The 18,735-nt window shown below is 35.8% G+C and overlaps 2 protein-coding genes and 1 long non-coding RNA gene across 4 annotated transcripts; 2 read left to right on the top strand and 1 right to left on the bottom strand.

Annotated features, from left to right (window-relative positions):
• The first annotated feature begins 82 nt into the window (after positions 1-82).
• LOC110859882 (intersectin-2) lies at positions 83-11,406 on the top strand. 2 transcript variants are annotated; one of them, XM_022108905.2, is made up of 32 exons: positions 83-423; positions 595-1,050; positions 1,130-1,235; positions 1,315-1,417; positions 1,493-1,751; positions 1,822-1,864; positions 1,958-2,204; positions 2,285-2,459; positions 2,547-2,703; positions 2,779-3,164; positions 3,226-3,309; positions 3,378-3,439; positions 3,511-3,685; positions 3,762-3,904; positions 3,984-4,087; positions 4,153-4,259; positions 4,342-4,653; positions 4,731-4,936; positions 5,027-5,096; positions 5,175-5,251; positions 5,380-5,458; positions 5,532-5,582; positions 5,670-5,813; positions 8,441-8,700; positions 8,772-8,951; positions 9,033-9,239; positions 9,304-9,375; positions 9,447-9,614; positions 9,687-10,026; positions 10,467-10,544; positions 10,703-10,876; positions 10,954-11,406. In XM_022108905.2, exons 2-32 carry the CDS (start codon positions 1,005-1,007, stop codon positions 11,100-11,102), a joined length of 4,764 nt encoding a protein of 1,587 aa, XP_021964597.1. In that variant the 5' UTR covers positions 83-423; positions 595-1,004; the 3' UTR covers positions 11,103-11,406. The 2 variants fall into 2 exon arrangements, with proteins under 2 accessions (XP_021964597.1, XP_021964596.1); XM_022108904.2 differs by lacking the exon at positions 10,467-10,544 and adding an exon at positions 10,133-10,210.
• A 2,124-nt stretch (positions 11,407-13,530) lies between these two features.
• Positions 13,531-14,575, top strand: LOC110859967 (acylphosphatase-1). The gene is made up of 4 exons (XM_022109007.2): positions 13,531-14,040; positions 14,114-14,186; positions 14,283-14,319; positions 14,400-14,575. The coding sequence occupies exons 1-4, from the start codon at positions 13,891-13,893 to the stop codon at positions 14,512-14,514; spliced, it is 375 nt and encodes a 124-aa protein (XP_021964699.1). The 5' UTR covers positions 13,531-13,890; the 3' UTR covers positions 14,515-14,575.
• Positions 14,576-14,595: 20 nt separating this feature from the next.
• LOC118438933 lies at positions 14,596-15,275 on the bottom strand. The gene is made up of 2 exons (XR_004837149.1): positions 14,890-15,275; positions 14,596-14,822 (listed from the first exon to the last, which is right to left on the bottom strand). It is a non-coding gene; the product is annotated as an uncharacterized LOC118438933 (long non-coding RNA).
• Positions 15,276-18,735: the final 3,460 nt, after the last annotated feature.

Below are 18,735 nucleotides of genomic sequence, written 5' to 3'. Positions count from 1 at the left end.
AAATTAACTTCCTCTTTAACTGTACTCAATGAATCACAATCAGCAGCAGCCGAGATTTAGGGCGGAAGCAGAATTCAAAAAGTGCGATTGACACATTTCTGATTTCTCCGTCTTTAAAAGTTTCTTCAAAATTCTTTGAAATTCCGGGTATTTTATAAATTATTCAGAGTGAAAAAATTTTGAACCCGGCGCTACATTCTGCACATGCCAGTGGTAGTAGTATAGAAAGAACTGTCAATTCCTTTAATCCGTCTCGCCGAAAGGTAGAAGAAAGAACGCCCCTCTCCGATAAAATCCCCGAATAAAGTCCTCATCCGCCCAGAGAAAGTCACAAAGTATCTTCAGCCAAACTTTCTTGCGGATCTGAGATGGATATATTAGCTTAATTTGTACTACCTTGAATTTTTAATAGGTTTAAACTTGGTAAGTAGAACATTAACAAAATTATAAAAATAAAAGATTCGATCAATATTTGGTATATTTTGAATTTTCATAAATTCTTTTAAATTGAAGTTTTCATTGAAACTTTTCTCTTATTAATTTTTAAATTATAGTATGTTTTATAATAATAATAAATGACTCATTTATATTTAGATTGAGAGCGCCGGCTGATTGTCCCTTTTTACACAATTATATTTTACATTCAATTTCAAGACAACAAGCCAATCAACTTTCACCTTGTGATAAGACATTTTGGAAATCCACCATTGCTGTATAACGATCTGATCTGGTACAAATACTTTAATGAAGGAAGAAAATAATACTTAAGACCAACTCACGCCGCTCATTCATTATTCGTCACCATCATAACAAAGTACAGGAGAGAAAGTTATCTGCTTGCCAATGTCGAGGTGTGTCAAAAGTGAGGTCAGTTTATGATGTTCTTGAAGGATCTGTAATCTCGTCAGCCTGGATCTCCAAGAAATTACCAGCTCCAATACTACTACGGACCTTGCTTCAAATATAATTCTACTGGAGACCAGTTGAAGAATCAAGAAATTATAATGGATCCTTGGATTGTGGTGCCGGTGGAGAGGGCTCGACATATTGGTGAGAAGGATGGGCATAATTATTCGTGCAAAATTTGTTTATAATTAATTTGCAATGACCATAATTTTATCTGATTCAGAACAATTTAAAGCCCTTGGGCCGGTAGGAGGTTTTATTACTGGGGACCAAGCGCGAGGATTTTTATTGCAATCAGGCCTTCCACCTCCAATCTTGGCACAAATATGGTAAAGAGATACATTTGATAGTAGTAATTATGTTATATTTGACTATATAACTTATTTTTCTTTATATGCACTTGATCAGGGGGTTAGCTGATGTCAATTGTGATGGGAAGCTAGATATCAATGAGTTCAGTGTAGCATGTAAATTAATCACTATGAAATTGAAAGGCTTAGAAATGCCACCGGTAAGAAAATACGACTATTTAATTTTTCGCTCTATAAAATAATTTTATACCAAAGTGTTTTCTCTCTTTATTTAGTCATTGCCACCATCACTTCGAGCAGTTTTGAATGCATCTGGACAGACAACACCTATTTTGTCCCCACAAATGGGAAGCGGGATGGCTACTCCACCGGTGGCTGGTGTTATGAGTCCACCTGTAATGAGAATGCCTGGTCAACAAATGGGTGGAATGGTAGCTCCTACGGGTGTTATTCCACAGCAGATGGTCATGCCTGCCACCGGTAATTCTGTGCCTCCGACATCTTTAGCTTTTCGTTCTTCAACTCCACCATCAGGTAACCTAACTATAATACAACTACCTAATACAATAAAATCTTTATTTAAAATTACGACACATTTATTTAGGGCAAGGTCGATCCGGGTCAATAACTAGTCACGATTCTATTGTGTACGCTAATCAGCTAATTTCCTATTACAAACAATTCAATTCGACAAGTACAATATGTGTGCACAATTATAATATTATCTTATTTGCATACAGGTCACCACTGCTCGAATGGGCTGTTCCACACCCATCACGCTTGAAATATACTCAGCTTTTTAATCAAAATGACCGTTCAAAATCTGGGTATCTCACAGGAGTTCAAGCCAGAAATATATTACTAGGGACTGGTCTTCCTCAGCCAATTTTAGCACAAGTGTGGGGTCTGTCCGACATGGACAACGATGGGAGGCTTGGAACCGAAGAATTCGTACTAGCTTTACATCTCTGCGATGTCGCCAGACAGGTAAAATTAAATTCCTTTATATGTGTTTAGTGATGAAACATATGTAATTTTGTCAACGTTAAAATTTCCCCTTTTAATAGACTGGAAGATTACCCACAAAGCTCACCCCAGATTTGATTCCACCCTCATTTCGTACTGGTAGTAGAAAGCAGTCCCTCAAAGGAGGTACAGGAACCGGAGGATCACTTGTCGGCAGCGGCCCTAATACTGGAACGAATTCTCCAATTGTTGAATGTGAATTAGTTATGTCTCCCGGTAAGTATTTTTAATTAATACTCGAGTATGTACTCGAGTACTCACAATGTCTTCAATAATAGACTTTACCACGTGGATATTGTTTAGGTGGAACCACATTTGAAGACAAACGTAAAGAAAACTTTGACAAGGGGCAGGCAGAACTAGAACGAAGGAGAAAAGTTTTACAAGACGCACAAGACCGAGAACGTCATGAGCGAGAGCGAAAAGAAAGGGAAGACTACGAACGTCGAGAAAAACAAAGGTTGAACTCATTAAATTAAATTAATTAATTTCAACCTAACGACAAGAATTAACTGATTATGGTTGCCTTTTCCAGACTGGAGATCGAAAGACGACAAGCAGAAGAAAGAGAGAGACAGCTTGCCATGCAGAAGGAAATGGAAGAAAGAAGAATGGAAGAACTTCGAAAAAATGAAGAACAAAAAGATCATGCGAGGAGGGAGATGGAGAGACAAAGACGAGCAGAAATGGATGACAACAAGCGTCAAGAACTTTTAGCTAGACGGCAGAGAGAACAAGAAGAGGTGCTGAGAATGAAGGGTGTAAATCATGGTTTAGGGTTGGAAATTTCTCAATTGACTGATAAAGTGAAAGAACTTTCGGGGAAAATCACTGAGACTCGTCAAGGAGTTTCGACTGTAAAAACTGAGATTGACGGAATGAGAACTAATCGTGACACGTTTATGAATGAAATGGGAATGAGTAAGTTGAATAAGTAATGTATTATATCAAATTGCGTAAAACCAATGTTACCGTACCGTAGGGAAAGGCCAACTCAAGGATCAGAATAATAGGATGTTGTTAGCGGCCCAAGAGAAGATACGATTAGAAAAGTTGGCGACTGAGAGTGAGAAAAACTCACATTATTATAAACGGGATTTCTTATTAAGATAAATAATCTTATGTTATTTTCAGGCGAAGCCAAACAAATGAATCTAAAACAATTACGGGAAAAGCTACAAAACATGAGAGAAGAGGTTTGTCTTAGTTTTAAAATGCACGTGAGTGTAAAAAAATGCGACTTATAAAAGTGTATATGCATTTCCAGCTCGAAAAGAAAGAATCTGATACCGATGTTGGAGTAAACGAGTGCAACGAACTGAAAAATACGCTCGCAACACTAATTGAAAGTTGCAAAACGATTTATAGCGAGTTCAAGACGAAACGGGAAACTGTCATTACCAACAGAAAGAAGCATGTTCAAGAGTTGGATTATAATTCGGGTAAATTGTTTTGTTACTTTTATATGGCTGACTCTTTCTGCCAATTAGGTGTTATAATAATTTTATGTTTCAACAGCATGGGGCGACACAGGGAAAGATCTCTCACGACAAGGTTCACTTGCCACCAACGGAGATGGTTTATCGTACTACCGAGCTCTTTATGACTTTGAGGGTAGAAACGAAGACGAGTTGACCTTTAATGCTGGTGACATTATACAAGTATGCCAAATACAACAATTAACACAGTGTTTCTAAAATATCACTTCAATCACTATTCTTTGTTGTTTTTGTTTTGCAGAAAAACGATAGTGTGGTTCCTGATCCAGGTTGGTTAGCCGGTATATTTAATTCACATTCTGGCTGGTTTCCGGAGTCATTCGTGGAATGCATATCGGCAGAAGAGTAATTAACCTAAAGATTATAAACTACGAATCATAATAAGAATTACACAATGTCTTTTTATTCAGGGCTGCTATTTCGACCCCTGCAGTTTCTCACGTGCCTCTACCAGTTCAACAATCGGTCGAAGTAGACGGTACTATTGGGGAATATTATGTTGCCGTCTACCCATACGGTACATAGTAACATGATTTTAAATAGAAAATATGAGTAACTGGAAAATTCAAATATTTTTTAACTTTTTTATTTAATTGTAGAATCCCATGAGCCTGGAGATCTTGCCTTTGAAACTGGCGAAACTATATTTGTTACTCATAAAGAAGGTGAATGGTGGACAGGTCAAATCGGGTCCGACCGAGTAGGAATATTTCCTGCCAATTATGTTCAACCACCAGATCATACTACTGCAAGTACTACAAGTGTTCCTGAAGCGGAGGTTGTATCCCACGAAGCCCACGATGGTTACTCCAACACTGTTTCCAGTACCGTTACTTCCACAAACTATTCTGAGAAAATGGACACTCATGTGAGGGACCTTGGAAGACGACACGATTTGGAACCATTCGAAGGTTCGGTTTATTAATATAACAATGATAACGTAATAAAAATTTATTTAATTTAAATTGGCTGGAATTGTTATTCTTAGAAGCCGAAATTAAACGTGAAATCAGTGAAATTGTGAAACAACCACCTCAAAAGTCGCCGAAAGCAACAAAGACTAAACGATATGAGATTGCAACTGTATTAGCAAACTATCAGGCAACGTCAGAAGGTCAACTTAATTTAACTCGTGGTCAGTTGATAACTGTACGGAAGAAATCTCCTTCTGGTTGGTGGGAGGGAGAATTACAGGTACATGCATATTTAACACTATTGTAATTTAGATATTTAATAAAATACAATTCTCCAAGAGTACCTGAGAATTTTTAAATTTAATTGCAGCTGAAAGGAAAAACAAGAACAATTGGATGGTTCCCTGGTTCCTTTATAAAAGTCCTCGGTCCTGGAGGAGGTAATTGATTACACATTTTAATTATAATTTTCGGGAAACTAATACAATTTGGGTTTTAATTCTATAAACTAATAATAGGTTCACGCCAGTCTTCTTCACGAACAACACCAATCCCGTTTGACGAGTACGACATGCCTATTACCGACGCTCCAATGGTAAATATATTTTTTTGCTTCTATTGTTCGACACATTGACAGTATCTTTATACTAAATATCAATGAGTTAAAATATAATGACAACTTTTATGACTATTTCTGACAATGCGTATTATTTTGTGTAATAGCTCCACCATTCGGCCGACACAGAAATAACGGAAACAATACATGGGGATTCACGACGCCAAGTTTACTCAGAGACAAAAGGTAATCGTCTATCATATGGATCATTTGACAATGCGGGTTTATATTTAACTAATATTTTTTTCAAACACTTTAGAACAAGTGATTGCTTTGTATCCGTATACTGCTCAGAACTCGGACGAGTTGAGTAAGAGAAAATACATGTTTCTATAAAAAAAATATTAACACGGGTTATTAAATATTTATAAAATATATATATTTGATATTTCCTTAGGTTTTATAAAGGACGACGTAATAATTGTAATATCAAAAGACGAGCCAGACTGGTGGCGAGGGCAGATTGGAGGATCTGTAGGACTATTCCCGACTAATTATGTTCAACCCATGTCAAACACACAGGGCCAGGAAGATTTGCAATGTAAGTTTTTGCCCAGAAATTGGGTTGCATTTTTTAAATTTCGGTCTGGGCGCATTGTACAAGTTGTTTTGTCTATCAATTTTCTGTGTGTCGTAGTAATTCAGTTTACACTTTTCTATGTTGTTTGTTGCATGTAGCATATCTTTTGACAAATATTCTTATCTTAACTAGCCAGCAATTTACTTTGTTTTGCAATGATTAATTTCCTATTTGCCTAATGTTCATGAAGAGGTTGCACATCAGTTTACAGCTATATATCCCTTAATTGTTACAATGCTCTATAGACAGCCAAAGTCAAGCCAGTATTTGTTTTTTAAAAAAGACGTAGTAGCATTACTTATGTGACCCTAAAACTGACAGTTTGTTGTTTATGTATTCTTAGGAGGATGAGAGGAACATAAGTCATATTGGCTGGGAATAAGAAGAGACTTGTAACACCAACCATATTACTGTCCAAAATGCAAAATATCTCTAAAACATATAACTGTGGATGTGGGAGTGGTGTCGCCTCCTTCTCTTCGTTGCTTGTTTGTCTCGTCCGAATCGTTTCCAAAAACAATGAACAATAACATGAGCGCCACCCTCTTGTATATCAACTGATGTTATATTTCCATAATTTCAGAAACGATGAAATGAAATACGTCAAACTTTTGATATCAATCTCGAAATTTAAATTTAAATTAATTTCATGACTGCTAATACCTGGATAATTTCATTTTTTATAACATTCAAAGACTATGATTTAGAGGATTAGTTGAACCCCTTACAAAATACGAGATCATCATTATCATCATGCCTAGATTATAAAAAAGCTCTAATACAATTAATTAAGTTTGAGCAGGTTTTATTATTGGCCCTTCGAGAGTAGAATAATAGATCTGCAGAAGCAAGAGAGAAACAAGTATTTTATTTACTGGCCCTATCATTTTGTAAGAAAATAATAAAATAATAACTCCCCACGTAATACAATACATGCAATACCAATATGATTAGTGATGACGACGAAATATATACATACATAAGACAGGTAGCAATTGATGAGTTTTGTGGTGCTGGAAAACTGATTTAGAAGTTTGTATAAATTTTAAATGTGTCTTCTACTATGTAAATGTACTTGTATCAATCAATCAATAAGTGAAAGTAGTCAAAGTGTAGAGAAAGAATGAAGAGTGAACAATTGCAATGCATTCTCCAGTATGAAAAACTAATAGTAATCAAACAATCATTTGTAGCCAATACGTAGACAGGAAACTATTATTCTTATTATTCGTACATAAGTAAGAAATATTGCACTACTAAGATTTAGCAAAACTCCGAAAAATGATGTGTTCCTTTCTATTAAAAATATAGCAATAAGACATTACTTTCACATCATGGTGAGCAGGAGTTGCCTAATCTATAGATATACTTTCTCTTTCTTAATACCTACAATCTATGTACAGCAATGAGGAGAATCATGGTACGTAATATGGTAGATGGTGGTTTATTAGGTTTGGTTGGTGTGGTGGTCTCTTCCAAATTGAGAATAATGATTATTATGCCGTCACTGTCGTCAGTCAGTTCAAACGAATGCTGGTTTGGCTTTCCTACCATTACAAAAATCAGGCTCAAAACAAATTTCTAGTCCTGGTCATTATATTTTAGTCATTTTTGTGTGGTGTATAAAACCTTATCAAAATATGATATGTCTGTCGTCACGGCACATGTAATCTATCACAATATATGTACGTATACCCACCCATCTGCCTCCTATTTACTGAGTAAATGGCCATAACGAGTAATTTTCACGCTTTGTTACCTGCACACACACACACACCACGATGAGGAAAGATTTTTTACTGGTTAGACTTATTAGTTTGTAAATCTGAGCTTTAAACGACACCATTTATTTCAGACAACGCCAATGGCAGAAGATCTAGTGAAAATTTAACGGGTAGCAGAAATGTATCAGTATATGACATAAATCTGATGTAAAAAAATCTCTTGAAAAACCATGTACAATTTATTCGTAGTAGAAAACTGACATTAGTTCTAGTACGCATTGTTACTACTACGATGAGAATGAGAGATAATGATGTGTTAGTTTGGAAGGAGGATTTAAGGATTAAACAGTATAAGATTTTAATATGTAAGCGTGTGTACCTATAAAGAAGTTGCTCGGAGAAAGTACTACTCACTCATGAGAGAAAGCCCTCAACAAATCCAATGCATAATACCTACGTGTCTTGTCTTGTTGGACTTTCTCCTTCATCTCACTACACTTTGTAGTCCTTAGTCTACTCTATTAACCTATAAGAATAAATATATTTAGTAATGTGTCCTCATCCTCTGTGTATGACTAAATATTTCAGACAATGCGTGTTTTTGTTTTCATGTGAATTTGCTTAAGATTGACCATGTAATGAGAATTATTAGTATTTCATCCTGTGCAATAAAAATAATAATGCTATTCATGTTTTTATCTGCCACTTTCCTACCAACATTTACTTGGTCTATCTGTATAAATGCATGTTACGTTGGGGGGATTTATTACTACAGTGCAAATATTTCCACTTGCTTGACACATTGCATATGGATTATTTTGATTTTGGAAAAATATTTTTATTTTTGTGTTTCAATTCTTGTAGCTCCACCATCGAGTCGTCCCATCTCGTTTGGCGACAGTCTTCCCAGTCAGACGAGCCACAAAAATGGAAATGACACTTGGGGAGAAAGTGGATTCGCGACGTTCAATTTCTCTCAATCTTCGTTTAGCAATGGTGGTGCAGATTCTAACAGTAATAAGTCAAGCTCGTCTATATTTGAAGATTCGAAACGTCAAGATGCTATTCAAGAACTGATCAGCACGGAAGAAACGTATATGGCGGATATGAAAATTGTTAAAAATGTAAAGATTTTTTTAGTTTTAAATTTTTACTATTTCTAAAAAATGACTGTATTGTTTCCTGTCGTTTACAGTGCTTTATGATTCCGTTATTTAATTCTGGGCTTCTAAATCCGGATGAACTACAAACCATATTCATAAATTGGGACGACTTGATCGACTGTAGCAGTAGGCTTTTGAAAGCATTTATAATTCGGCAGAGAACTTGTTACTCTGGCGTTATTCAAATGATAGGAGACATTCTTTGTCAACATGTAAGATAAAAATAAGTTGTCAATTCTGCAAGCATCTCTTTTTATAAGTTACACATATATTAAAAATGTATATTCTTTTAGATTCCATCGTTTACAATCTATATTAGATTCTGCAGTGCTCAATTGAGATCTGCGGCTCTATTGCAAAATAAATGCGAATCTTCAACAGAATTTAAAGAATATTGCAAATCTTTGCAAGGCAATCCAAACACAAAAAGTTTGCCTCTAAGTTCTTTTTTAATCAAGCCGATGCAAAGGATAACCAAGTATCCACTCTTAGTTAAAAAGGTAAGCAACAATTATTTTTCCAGAAAATAAATAAGAAGTTCATTAAATGTGTTATCACATTTAGATTATGGAGTCTACACCCGACGAGCATCCGGACAGACAAAATCTGGAAGAAGCATTAATAAAAGCAGAAGAGGTATGCATGAGTTATAAGTGAAAGTGATAATAATTTTAGAAATTCGGCTACTGTAATAAATATGTGTGCAGCTATGCGCCCAAGTTAATGAAGGAGTAAGAGAAAAGGAAAATTCGGACCGACTTGAATGGATGCAAAGTCATATACAGTGCGAAGGCCTGGAGGAACGCCTAATTTTTAACTCGCTCACCAATCAATTAGGACCAAGAAAATTTTTACATCACGGAATCTTGCATAAAGTACTGTTTAATATATCATTTGATGTTATTGTCCGCTGAAAGTTTATGCATTTATATATTTTTCGGTTGTAGACTAAAAGTGGGAAGCAAATTGTCGGATTCCTGTTTAACGACTTTCTGTTATTAGCCCAACCAAATAAACTCCTTTCAACTTCGTTCTCTTTTGATCGTCACAAAACTATGAAATTCAAGATTTACAGAAAACCATTGTTTCTAAACGAGATATGGATTGAAGAAAGCGTGAGTGAAAATGAAAATGAATTTGCCGTTGGAATTGAAAATAACAAGGGCTCGTGGATGTATGTCACCGCTCCTGGAATATCTGAGAAACGATTGTGGCTGAAAAGTATTCGAGAGGCAAAGAAAAGATTCCTTCTTACTGAACAGCAATATTTGCAGAGGCAAAAGTCTAGTAAGTGAAGCAACATTTTTGAATTTCACATTGAATCGGCATCATGTATCTCTGACTCTAAAAATCTACGATATACACATGATAATTGATAAAATTCGCATTTTAGAAAAAGGTGTAAAGGCTGTTGGGAGGTTATTAGTTGTGGTGATGGAAGGTGAAAATCTTGCAGACAGAGACAAGAGTGGTAAGCTATAAAGAATCTACTACATATAGTAGGTCTTCATTTTATCGTTAGCAAAAAGCCTGCCATTAATGCACGAAGCACAATTGTACTGATTTCCTCACACGTAGTTTTGTAACTAATACTGCCTCGAAATTTTTCCACAACTAATATCAATCGCATCCTGTTATAAACATTGAACATTGTATACTACTAAAAAATGATTCAATTTAATGCATGGCTTTTTAACATACTTTACTAACTATTATTTCCCATTTAGTTCGGCGACGTCCAATATTGGGCAAATTAAGAGTGGTTATAGTTCGTGGGTCTAAATTAGCTAATCGCGATCCCAACGGTACTATAATATCCGCTGAAATTCTAAAGAGCTCTGTACCTTGTTCTGAGCTTTACGATATTGTCTGCATTTCCTGTTTAGCTTTTGCAATATTGCTTTGCCGAGTATTTTATACAACATTCCAAACTTCGTTATTCCATGCATTTCATCATCTCCAGGAAAAAGCGACCCTTACTGTGAGATTTCTCTGGGTTCTGAAATCAAGAGGACTAAAGTAATTCGTGGATCCCTCAACCCAAAATGGAATGATTCCATGCAGTTCTCAGTGAAGGATTTAGCACAGGATATCTTATGCGTAACTGTCTACGACAAGGACTATTTCTCTCCTAATCGTAAGAATTAATAAATTTGTCATCTAAAAAATTACTCTATGATGCCTTATAAAATAACCAATAATCTCAACTTGCAGAGTTCCTGGGACGCACAGAGATTGGAATTGTCTCCATTTTTGAAGAGACTCGCAACCGGAAAACGCCATGGACCCGTAAATTTCCATTACACGAAGTTGAATCTGGCGAAATTGTTATTAAGCTACACTTGCAGCTGTTTGAAAATTAGAATTTATATTTCCTAAAATACTTATCCCTCCGTATTCCACCGCGAAACAATACATGCATGACATACCTTACTCCACATTCCTTGCACAAGGACTATCTAGGTATCTAATAATAGTACGTTAATTAGTCATTACATAGTTGGTTTATATGACCTATACTTATAATGTCACGTTTCTGTTAAAATCTTGATGCACGATAGTATTTAGTAGATAGTTATAAATTTATTATAAGAAACGTTTAATTTTGTATTTCTTGTGATCACATGGATTTAAAATACCGAAAATAAAATATATTAATCGTCCAAATTCTGTATAAATTTATAATAATATTATATTTAAAAACCCACCAGACTTATCCTCAGTACAAGCAATCGGCTGTGACATATCCAAATGGCGAGTTGCACGATTGCTTGACATTTAGTGCCTAGTTACCCTTAACGGTTGCGACAAATGGTCGAGTTATAAATAAAATATTCATTTTTAAAATTATTTTAAAATTGGTTTTTCTCCCATGGACGAAAAACCAATTCTCCAGCCAAAATATTAAAAAAATAAACTGTAACCCACGACAATTTAAAAATGAAAATTCATTTGTAACTCGGGCATTTGTCGTAACCTTATAGATCACGATTGCTTGACTAGTTACCCTTAACGGTTGCGACAAATGGTCGAGTTACAAATAAAATAATTATTTTTAAAATAGTTGGTGTCTGAAGTCCATCGCGCAGACACCAACTACTTTGACCTTTAATAACTTTTGAACGGGCAGACATAGAGACTTAATTCTTAAAGATGAAATCATCGTAATTTTTAGCTTGATTTTTTAAGCTAAAAATCTCGAGGGTACTATTTCGAAGATTGAACTTGAAATCTCCAGTGTGCAGCCTTTACGAGCCCGAGTCAAGCTCCCTGTTATCGGTCAAACCGACCATTTTACTAATGCACTTTACGCCTGTTTTTGTCAAATATACAATGTGTATTATGCACGTGCATACATATTATGCATTGGTGAAAATTTTACCTAAATTTAGGGTTTTAGCCCGAATCAGGGCTTATGTACCCGTTATATCCGTCTGTCCGTCTTGCGTCTTGTTATGTCGTAAAACCAGAGACTGGCGGATTAAAGATATCGGGATTAAGGATTGAGATTGAGGATTAAATTTTAAAATCTTGGGATTGAGATTGAGGATTAAGGATTAATTTTAAAATTGTGGGATTAAGGATTGGGATTAGGGATTGAATTCAATCTGGGATTAGGATTAATTCGGGATTAAATTTTGGGTAGTTTTCTGGGATTGGGAATTAATTTAGTCCTGGATTAATTGTTTGCATTAAATTTCATTGTGCCAGCTTTTAAAATTAATTAAATGAATCTGAACTTCGGAACAAGAAATATTTTGAACATTTCACATGCAAAATTAGATCGTTTAGGAATAAAATTTTTAAATGGCAATTGAATATTTTTGCACTAAAAATTATATACGGGAAAAATGCTAATTTTACTCTAGGTACTATTTTTAACGGAAAACTTTGACCAGAATTTGAGCAGAGCACTCACATTGCTCACACCAATGTTGAAAATTGTGCATTGAGGATACCAGGTTATGAGTAGTTTTGCAAAATGATGTGCAGTATTTTTAAATATGTGATAAAAATGAACGAAATGCAATCAATTCTTGAAAAGGGAGCGATCTTAAGAGAAGTTAGCTTTTCGATTTTTCATTCATTGCAAATTTAATCCTATTTTAATCCCATTCTAATCCCACTTTAGGATTAAACTTGGCCTAGAGGGATTGGGGATTAGGGATTAAGGATTAAAATTCTAGAACTTGGGATTAAAGATTGAGATTGAGGATTAATTAATCCCCAATCCTAATCTCAATCCCCAATCCTTAATCCGGGATTGACCAGTCTCTGCGTAAAACTAATCGTAACAATATGAATTACAATAGGAAAATTTTCCGAGTTTATTAAGTTCGTGTTTTGTAATGGTTTATATACCAAAAATAAATCACAAAATTATATGCACATCGTTCATTACGAGTCCTGCTCTCAGAATAATGCCATCTTACAAGGCTCCGCAAAATTGTTTTCTTTTTAGCCTAAGTCAGTTCTTATCATGTCCTTCCGGAACACGATAGCCAAAATGGCTGAACCGATTGAGCTGAAATTTTCAGAACGGGTGAGACCGTAGGGCTTGATCCATACAGATTTTTCAAAAATATGCCACTCCACAAGTTTAAATGCATTGGTACATTACAATTTCATGGAAAATGGTTGGTTTGACCGACAACCACAGAGTCTGACTCGGGCTCACTGGAGATTTCAAGTTTAATTTTCGAAATAGTACCTTCTAGATTTTTAGCTTAAAAAATCAATCAAAAAATTACGATGATTTCATCTTTAAGAATTATCTTTAAGAGTCTCTATGTCTGCCCATTCAAAAGTTATTAAGGGTCAAAGTAGTTGGAGACTCAAACGCCCTTTTTGAACCAACGATTTTAAAATGAATTTTTTATTTGTAACTCGACCATTTGTCGCAACCGTTAAGGGAGACTAACGTTACCTAGATACTTAAAGTCAAGCAATCGTGGGCGAGTTGGTTTGGATTTTTGTTGCTGAGAAAGTAGTCGTGGAGATGGATCTTCAAGCATCAAACATCAAACCACAATTTTTTCTGGATCATGCTAACTTTATGCGTCAGTATACTTTGAAGGATAAAGTGACACAGGACACATTACAGGCTAAGTAATTGCCGACTAAATTGTAATCTGGTCTTTCTGACCAAAAATGAATTCGAATCCGTCAAAATCTAAACCATCAGTGACCCGAACGTCACTCACTAGTCAACGCGGCTCTCTCCCGTCAACTACTACTGGTGGCTTGGTGTCTATTGATTTTGAAATTCGAGGGAAGGTTCAAGGCGTCCATTTCCGGAAGGTGCATAAGTTAAAGCTTTCTCCGAAAATATTTTTGCTGTGGACTCATTTTATTATTTATTGATTAATAACAGTACACTCAAAGAAAAGCTACGGAACTCAGACTTCGAGGATGGTGCAAAAATACGGAACACGGAACTGTGGCTGGTTAAATTCCATTTTACATTTTAGCTCTAAAAATAAAAACATTTTCAATGTCAAATAAATAGGTTTGTATTTTTATGTGATTTGAATCATTTTCAGGACGCATGGAAGGTGAAAGGTTACAAATTGACATGATGTGAGTCAGATTTACGCAAGTGATTTAAACTTGAACTTTTTAATTACAAATGATATTTTATTATCCTCTTCACAAATCAGGAAAGACTGGTTGAAGCGTGTCGGGAGTCCAAAATCACGAATTGATGGGGCAGATTTTAAGACGGCCAAAGCTATCTCCAGTTTCTCTTATGGAGATTTTCAAATCATCAAGTAATTCTTTAATTGAACACATTTAGGATGTAATCAAACTCTTTGTGCTTTGCAATTCGGAAATAAATTACACACATTTTTTCAGTTTTTATATTGAAAATATTGTAGTATTTATTATCCTATATCCAAACTAAAGTTCCACATGTGGTCAAATTTCAAATGGAAAAATCTTGGTCTTTCATCGTAATTGTGGTATAATTCTGACCTAGAAATATAGCGTTGCATTTTAGGAAAGGCTGCAGATCTTGGACTTGGCCAGTAATGATAGTATCTCCTCATTCTGACTGGAATAGGTTGATATTGGTACATCTGCTGAAACATAAATTCAAATATTTAGCACAATTACCATATCGCTATTAAATTATTTTTTGCAACTTACTTCTGGGTTCACCCTCCTCGATCGGACATGTCCTGTGCCAAATTGAATTTCAGAAACAACAATCACACCAAAGCACAAAAACCACAACGTGAAACACCTTCGCAGTGATCCTTCCATGATTGCTCGTTATTATGTGAGATCAGCGTCTGCCGTAGTTGTACCACGGCAATAAACGTGTGGCAAATGAATGGTTAGCATAATTTAAATTAGCAGAACCTAGGAAAATTTGGTTGGTTGGTCCGTTATCCAGTTACACAATTTGGCATATATACATAAACTTTTTTCATGAACCCCATAATATGCTGTATTCTTATCGCAGCGATCTTTACCATAAAACAGACAATAGAAAGTAAAGTAAGCAGAGTAGAAAGAATAAGCTATCGTAGTTCATCCCCTGTTGGAATCACAGCAAGTAAGGCAACAAGTAAAAACCAGAACCCAAACGTATTGTGAAGTTTGTGAAGAATGAGAATTTGAGAAATTCTGGAAGTCTCTTTTGAAACAAACAATCTTTGATTTATAGCTGATCGTAAAATACTTTATTTCATTTTCCATCCATCTTTTGCGTTGTGTTGGCTTGGTTGAAGAAACGGAGGGATGCCATCTCAGCAAGGAAGAAGCCCTTGCTGAGAGTCTCATTTACGTCCAACCAAGGGTCCATTTTTCTGTCTTTCCTTCGTATTGTAACATGAGGATCCTTTCCCTTATGTATTCTACGCCTTGGAATCTATCACGTCAGTCGTCTTGGGGTTTCATGAGGCCTTAGACTTCTTTGAACAGGCTGAGAACGTAGAGAAACTAATAAATAAAGAGGGCAATACATTTCTGTTTTTACAAAAATTAGATTCAAATAGTCAAAATTATTCATATCCAAAATATTTTACGTATAATTACGAAATAAAATGCGACACTACATTTTTGGCAGTAAAATACACTGCAAAATAACCGCACACAATTTGTGCATGATCCATTTTGACCCTCACCTTCCCTAAGTTTTAAAAGAGGAGCAAAGACATTAAAATTGAGAAACAGAAAAGGCTGTGTCTTGGAAGTGCCACATGTAGGGATGGAGGACGAGACTCGTTCCCTTGTCAAGTCGTCCAAGGGCTCCTCTCTTTTCATCTTTCCACCTTTCTTCTTATGGTCTGCGTGGGACTGCGAGAGTAGTTTTTGTGCATTTATTTCATACTGCGCCACGTTCATTAGTCATTGTTTGGTTTTCCTGTCAGATGGGGGACGACCGTGTTTAGTTTGTTCAAACTTTGTTTCAAATCTTAAAAGAAACAACTCCTTCAGGTGTCGTGCTGCTGTATGTATTTTATTTTTGTAGGGCTTATTATGTACTCGAAGGGAAAGGATGGGTCATTTCTCTTTCTCTTAATAATGAGAGAAATAAATTCTCCGTCCTCTGATAACATCTTATCTTTCAGTGAAATAATTGAAAAAGGGACAATTTTTAATTCCGAGAAAAACTGAGGAGACAATTGTTGAAGTAAATAAATGCATCCCCTCAAATGTAAGCAGCAGTTAGTGTCATTGTGTAACTAATTTTATTGACTTGTCCAAACAGTTAAATACATATACAATCAACCGGATGCTGTTCCCATGCATGCACGCATTGCCAGCCCACTACGTCTTTAAACACACAAATATATTCCTCCCATTAATTTCTCCTCAACCAGAATGACCTTCAAGCTCGAATCCAGACAAATTTAAAATTTTGAAATATAGCGTCAGGAAGATGCTGGGGGGTCAAATCCTCGTTATCCATATCTCAACTTTTTAAGAAGACTGCATGAGCAACAGTATAACGTATACAGTATAACGTAACGTAGACACATGCACATATCCACAATAAGTACGTAGGGACGACTGTGTGGGTGAATTGAAAGAAATTTGAAACCTCCTGCTGTTGACTAAACAAGGACCAGGAAACCTGGCACAACAAAAAAAAGACGAGTCTGCATGAGTCTTCCATCCATATCTTCTCGAAGAAGGGCCAAAGTCAAACCAGACACTTTAGTTTAAAGAAAGTAACAATGGTCCTAATCCTAATACAATAATCCTTTAGTATTCGTATGTCCACGTAGCCCAATCCAGTCTGACAAATGCATGTGCCCCATAACCAAGACGTAGAAATGATTAGATTTTAACTTTACTGTTTTATGGTCAAGAATATTTCAAAAATGAAATAGGACCATCATCACCATCCTCCTCACACTGGGCTCGACAGGTCGAAGGAGTCAGACGAGATTGAGTGCAGATTGTCTCGAGCTTCATCAAGTTTCGGGATCTATTTACAATAAGACTTGCAGACATAGAAAATAATATTGGACTCTGAAAATAATGGGGCACATTCCTTCCTCTAAAAATATTACAATGCACATTATGAATTAATCACGTCGCAGCATTGTCAACTTTGGTATGGCGACGAGTAATATTATACATACGAGTTAAGAATAAGTATGACGACTGTCCCCTCGTCTCAAGTTTAACAGATTATTAAACAACAGGATTTACTAAATATTTATTATTTTCATGTACCAAATAGGTGATAAGAGAAGATATTAAGTAACTACATATGTGCATACAGCATACATAACATCAGTTGTGTTACGTATATGTGGATATGTATGCATGTGCATTTATCTCAAGGAAGAATGTGTTAGAATTGTGCTATTTAAATTCATCTGCTTATGATTATTAGTAGCTCTTAAGAAACGAATAATGAGAGGATTACAATATTAAATCCAATCGCTTCTTGCATATTCATCACCACTGACTGAGCTTAATAATTCTAATGCAAAGTAGCAGTAAAGTAACCTGACCTGGAGTTGGAAACGTGAGAATTCTTACACCAATTAGCACATGATTAAGCCCACTGTTTACTTTATGCTTATGCTAATGGATCGTAACAAAGGCTTATTGCCTGCATTGTTCCAAAGCAGCTTACTTAAAAGCTGGTCTGCTCTGTACTTTTATGCCTGGGCTTTAAAATCATGCACCTTAAAAAATACATGCGAAGGTCTACTACCACCATTTCCAAAGGAGGTGTTGTAGTCAAATTGTGTCACAAAATTCCAAGTTATTACACTGAAAATTTGTGTCGACTCAAATTCTCTGTATCCCCGGATGTCTTCAATCTAAAGAAATATTCTCCCTACTGTCAGCTAATATTAACTCCCCTAACACATGTCATTATCGACTCTTGATGCAAGCCACATGAAGTTCATAAATGGTCAAAAATGAGCAATCTTACTGAAGAAAAAAACAACCTTTTAGTTTGTAGTTAAGAGAGTACGATTCTCTAATTTCTTTGTAGTACAGTGGTGAAAATGTCATTTCGAATTAGCTTAAAATATCGTCCTCGCTTTCTTCTCCTTCTGTGCATGCATACCAAGTCTGCTCTTTCTTAGTGTCACATTCTTCGAAATCCGCGTTTAAGTCCACGTTCAACTAACTGTCTTAAGTCCTTAAGTTCAATTTGAAGGACGTCACCTGTCTAATCTCATAATCCTCTGTGAGGGGCTCCCATCCTCCTGTAGCACAATATGCACGTACATAGCAGCAGTTGCTTCGTCTTGTCCTGTCCCTAATAATAATGCAGTTGGTACCATCCTTAAATGTCGAAATCTCAAATCTACTTATTGCTAAGCCAAGGAAATAGGTAACAAAAATTTCTGATCTAGTTAGTCTGTCCTGTATTTAATTCCTATATCCTCGAGTTCACAGTTACTCTGAGAAAAGAGTGACGTACGTAGCGTCAGCAGGGAAATGTATTTAAATCCTGATTACTATCACCAGTTTAAATTTAAACTGGAGACTTTTGCGTTTTTTTCCTTAACC

The sequence above is a fragment of the Folsomia candida genome, unplaced genomic scaffold (genome assembly GCF_002217175.1).
Source record: "Folsomia candida strain VU population unplaced genomic scaffold, ASM221717v1 Fcan01_Sc028, whole genome shotgun sequence".
NCBI lineage: Eukaryota > Metazoa > Arthropoda > Collembola > Entomobryomorpha > Isotomidae > Folsomia > Folsomia candida.
Note: the sequence above shows the minus strand (reverse complement) of the source record. Positions and strands in the feature narration are given on the sequence as shown.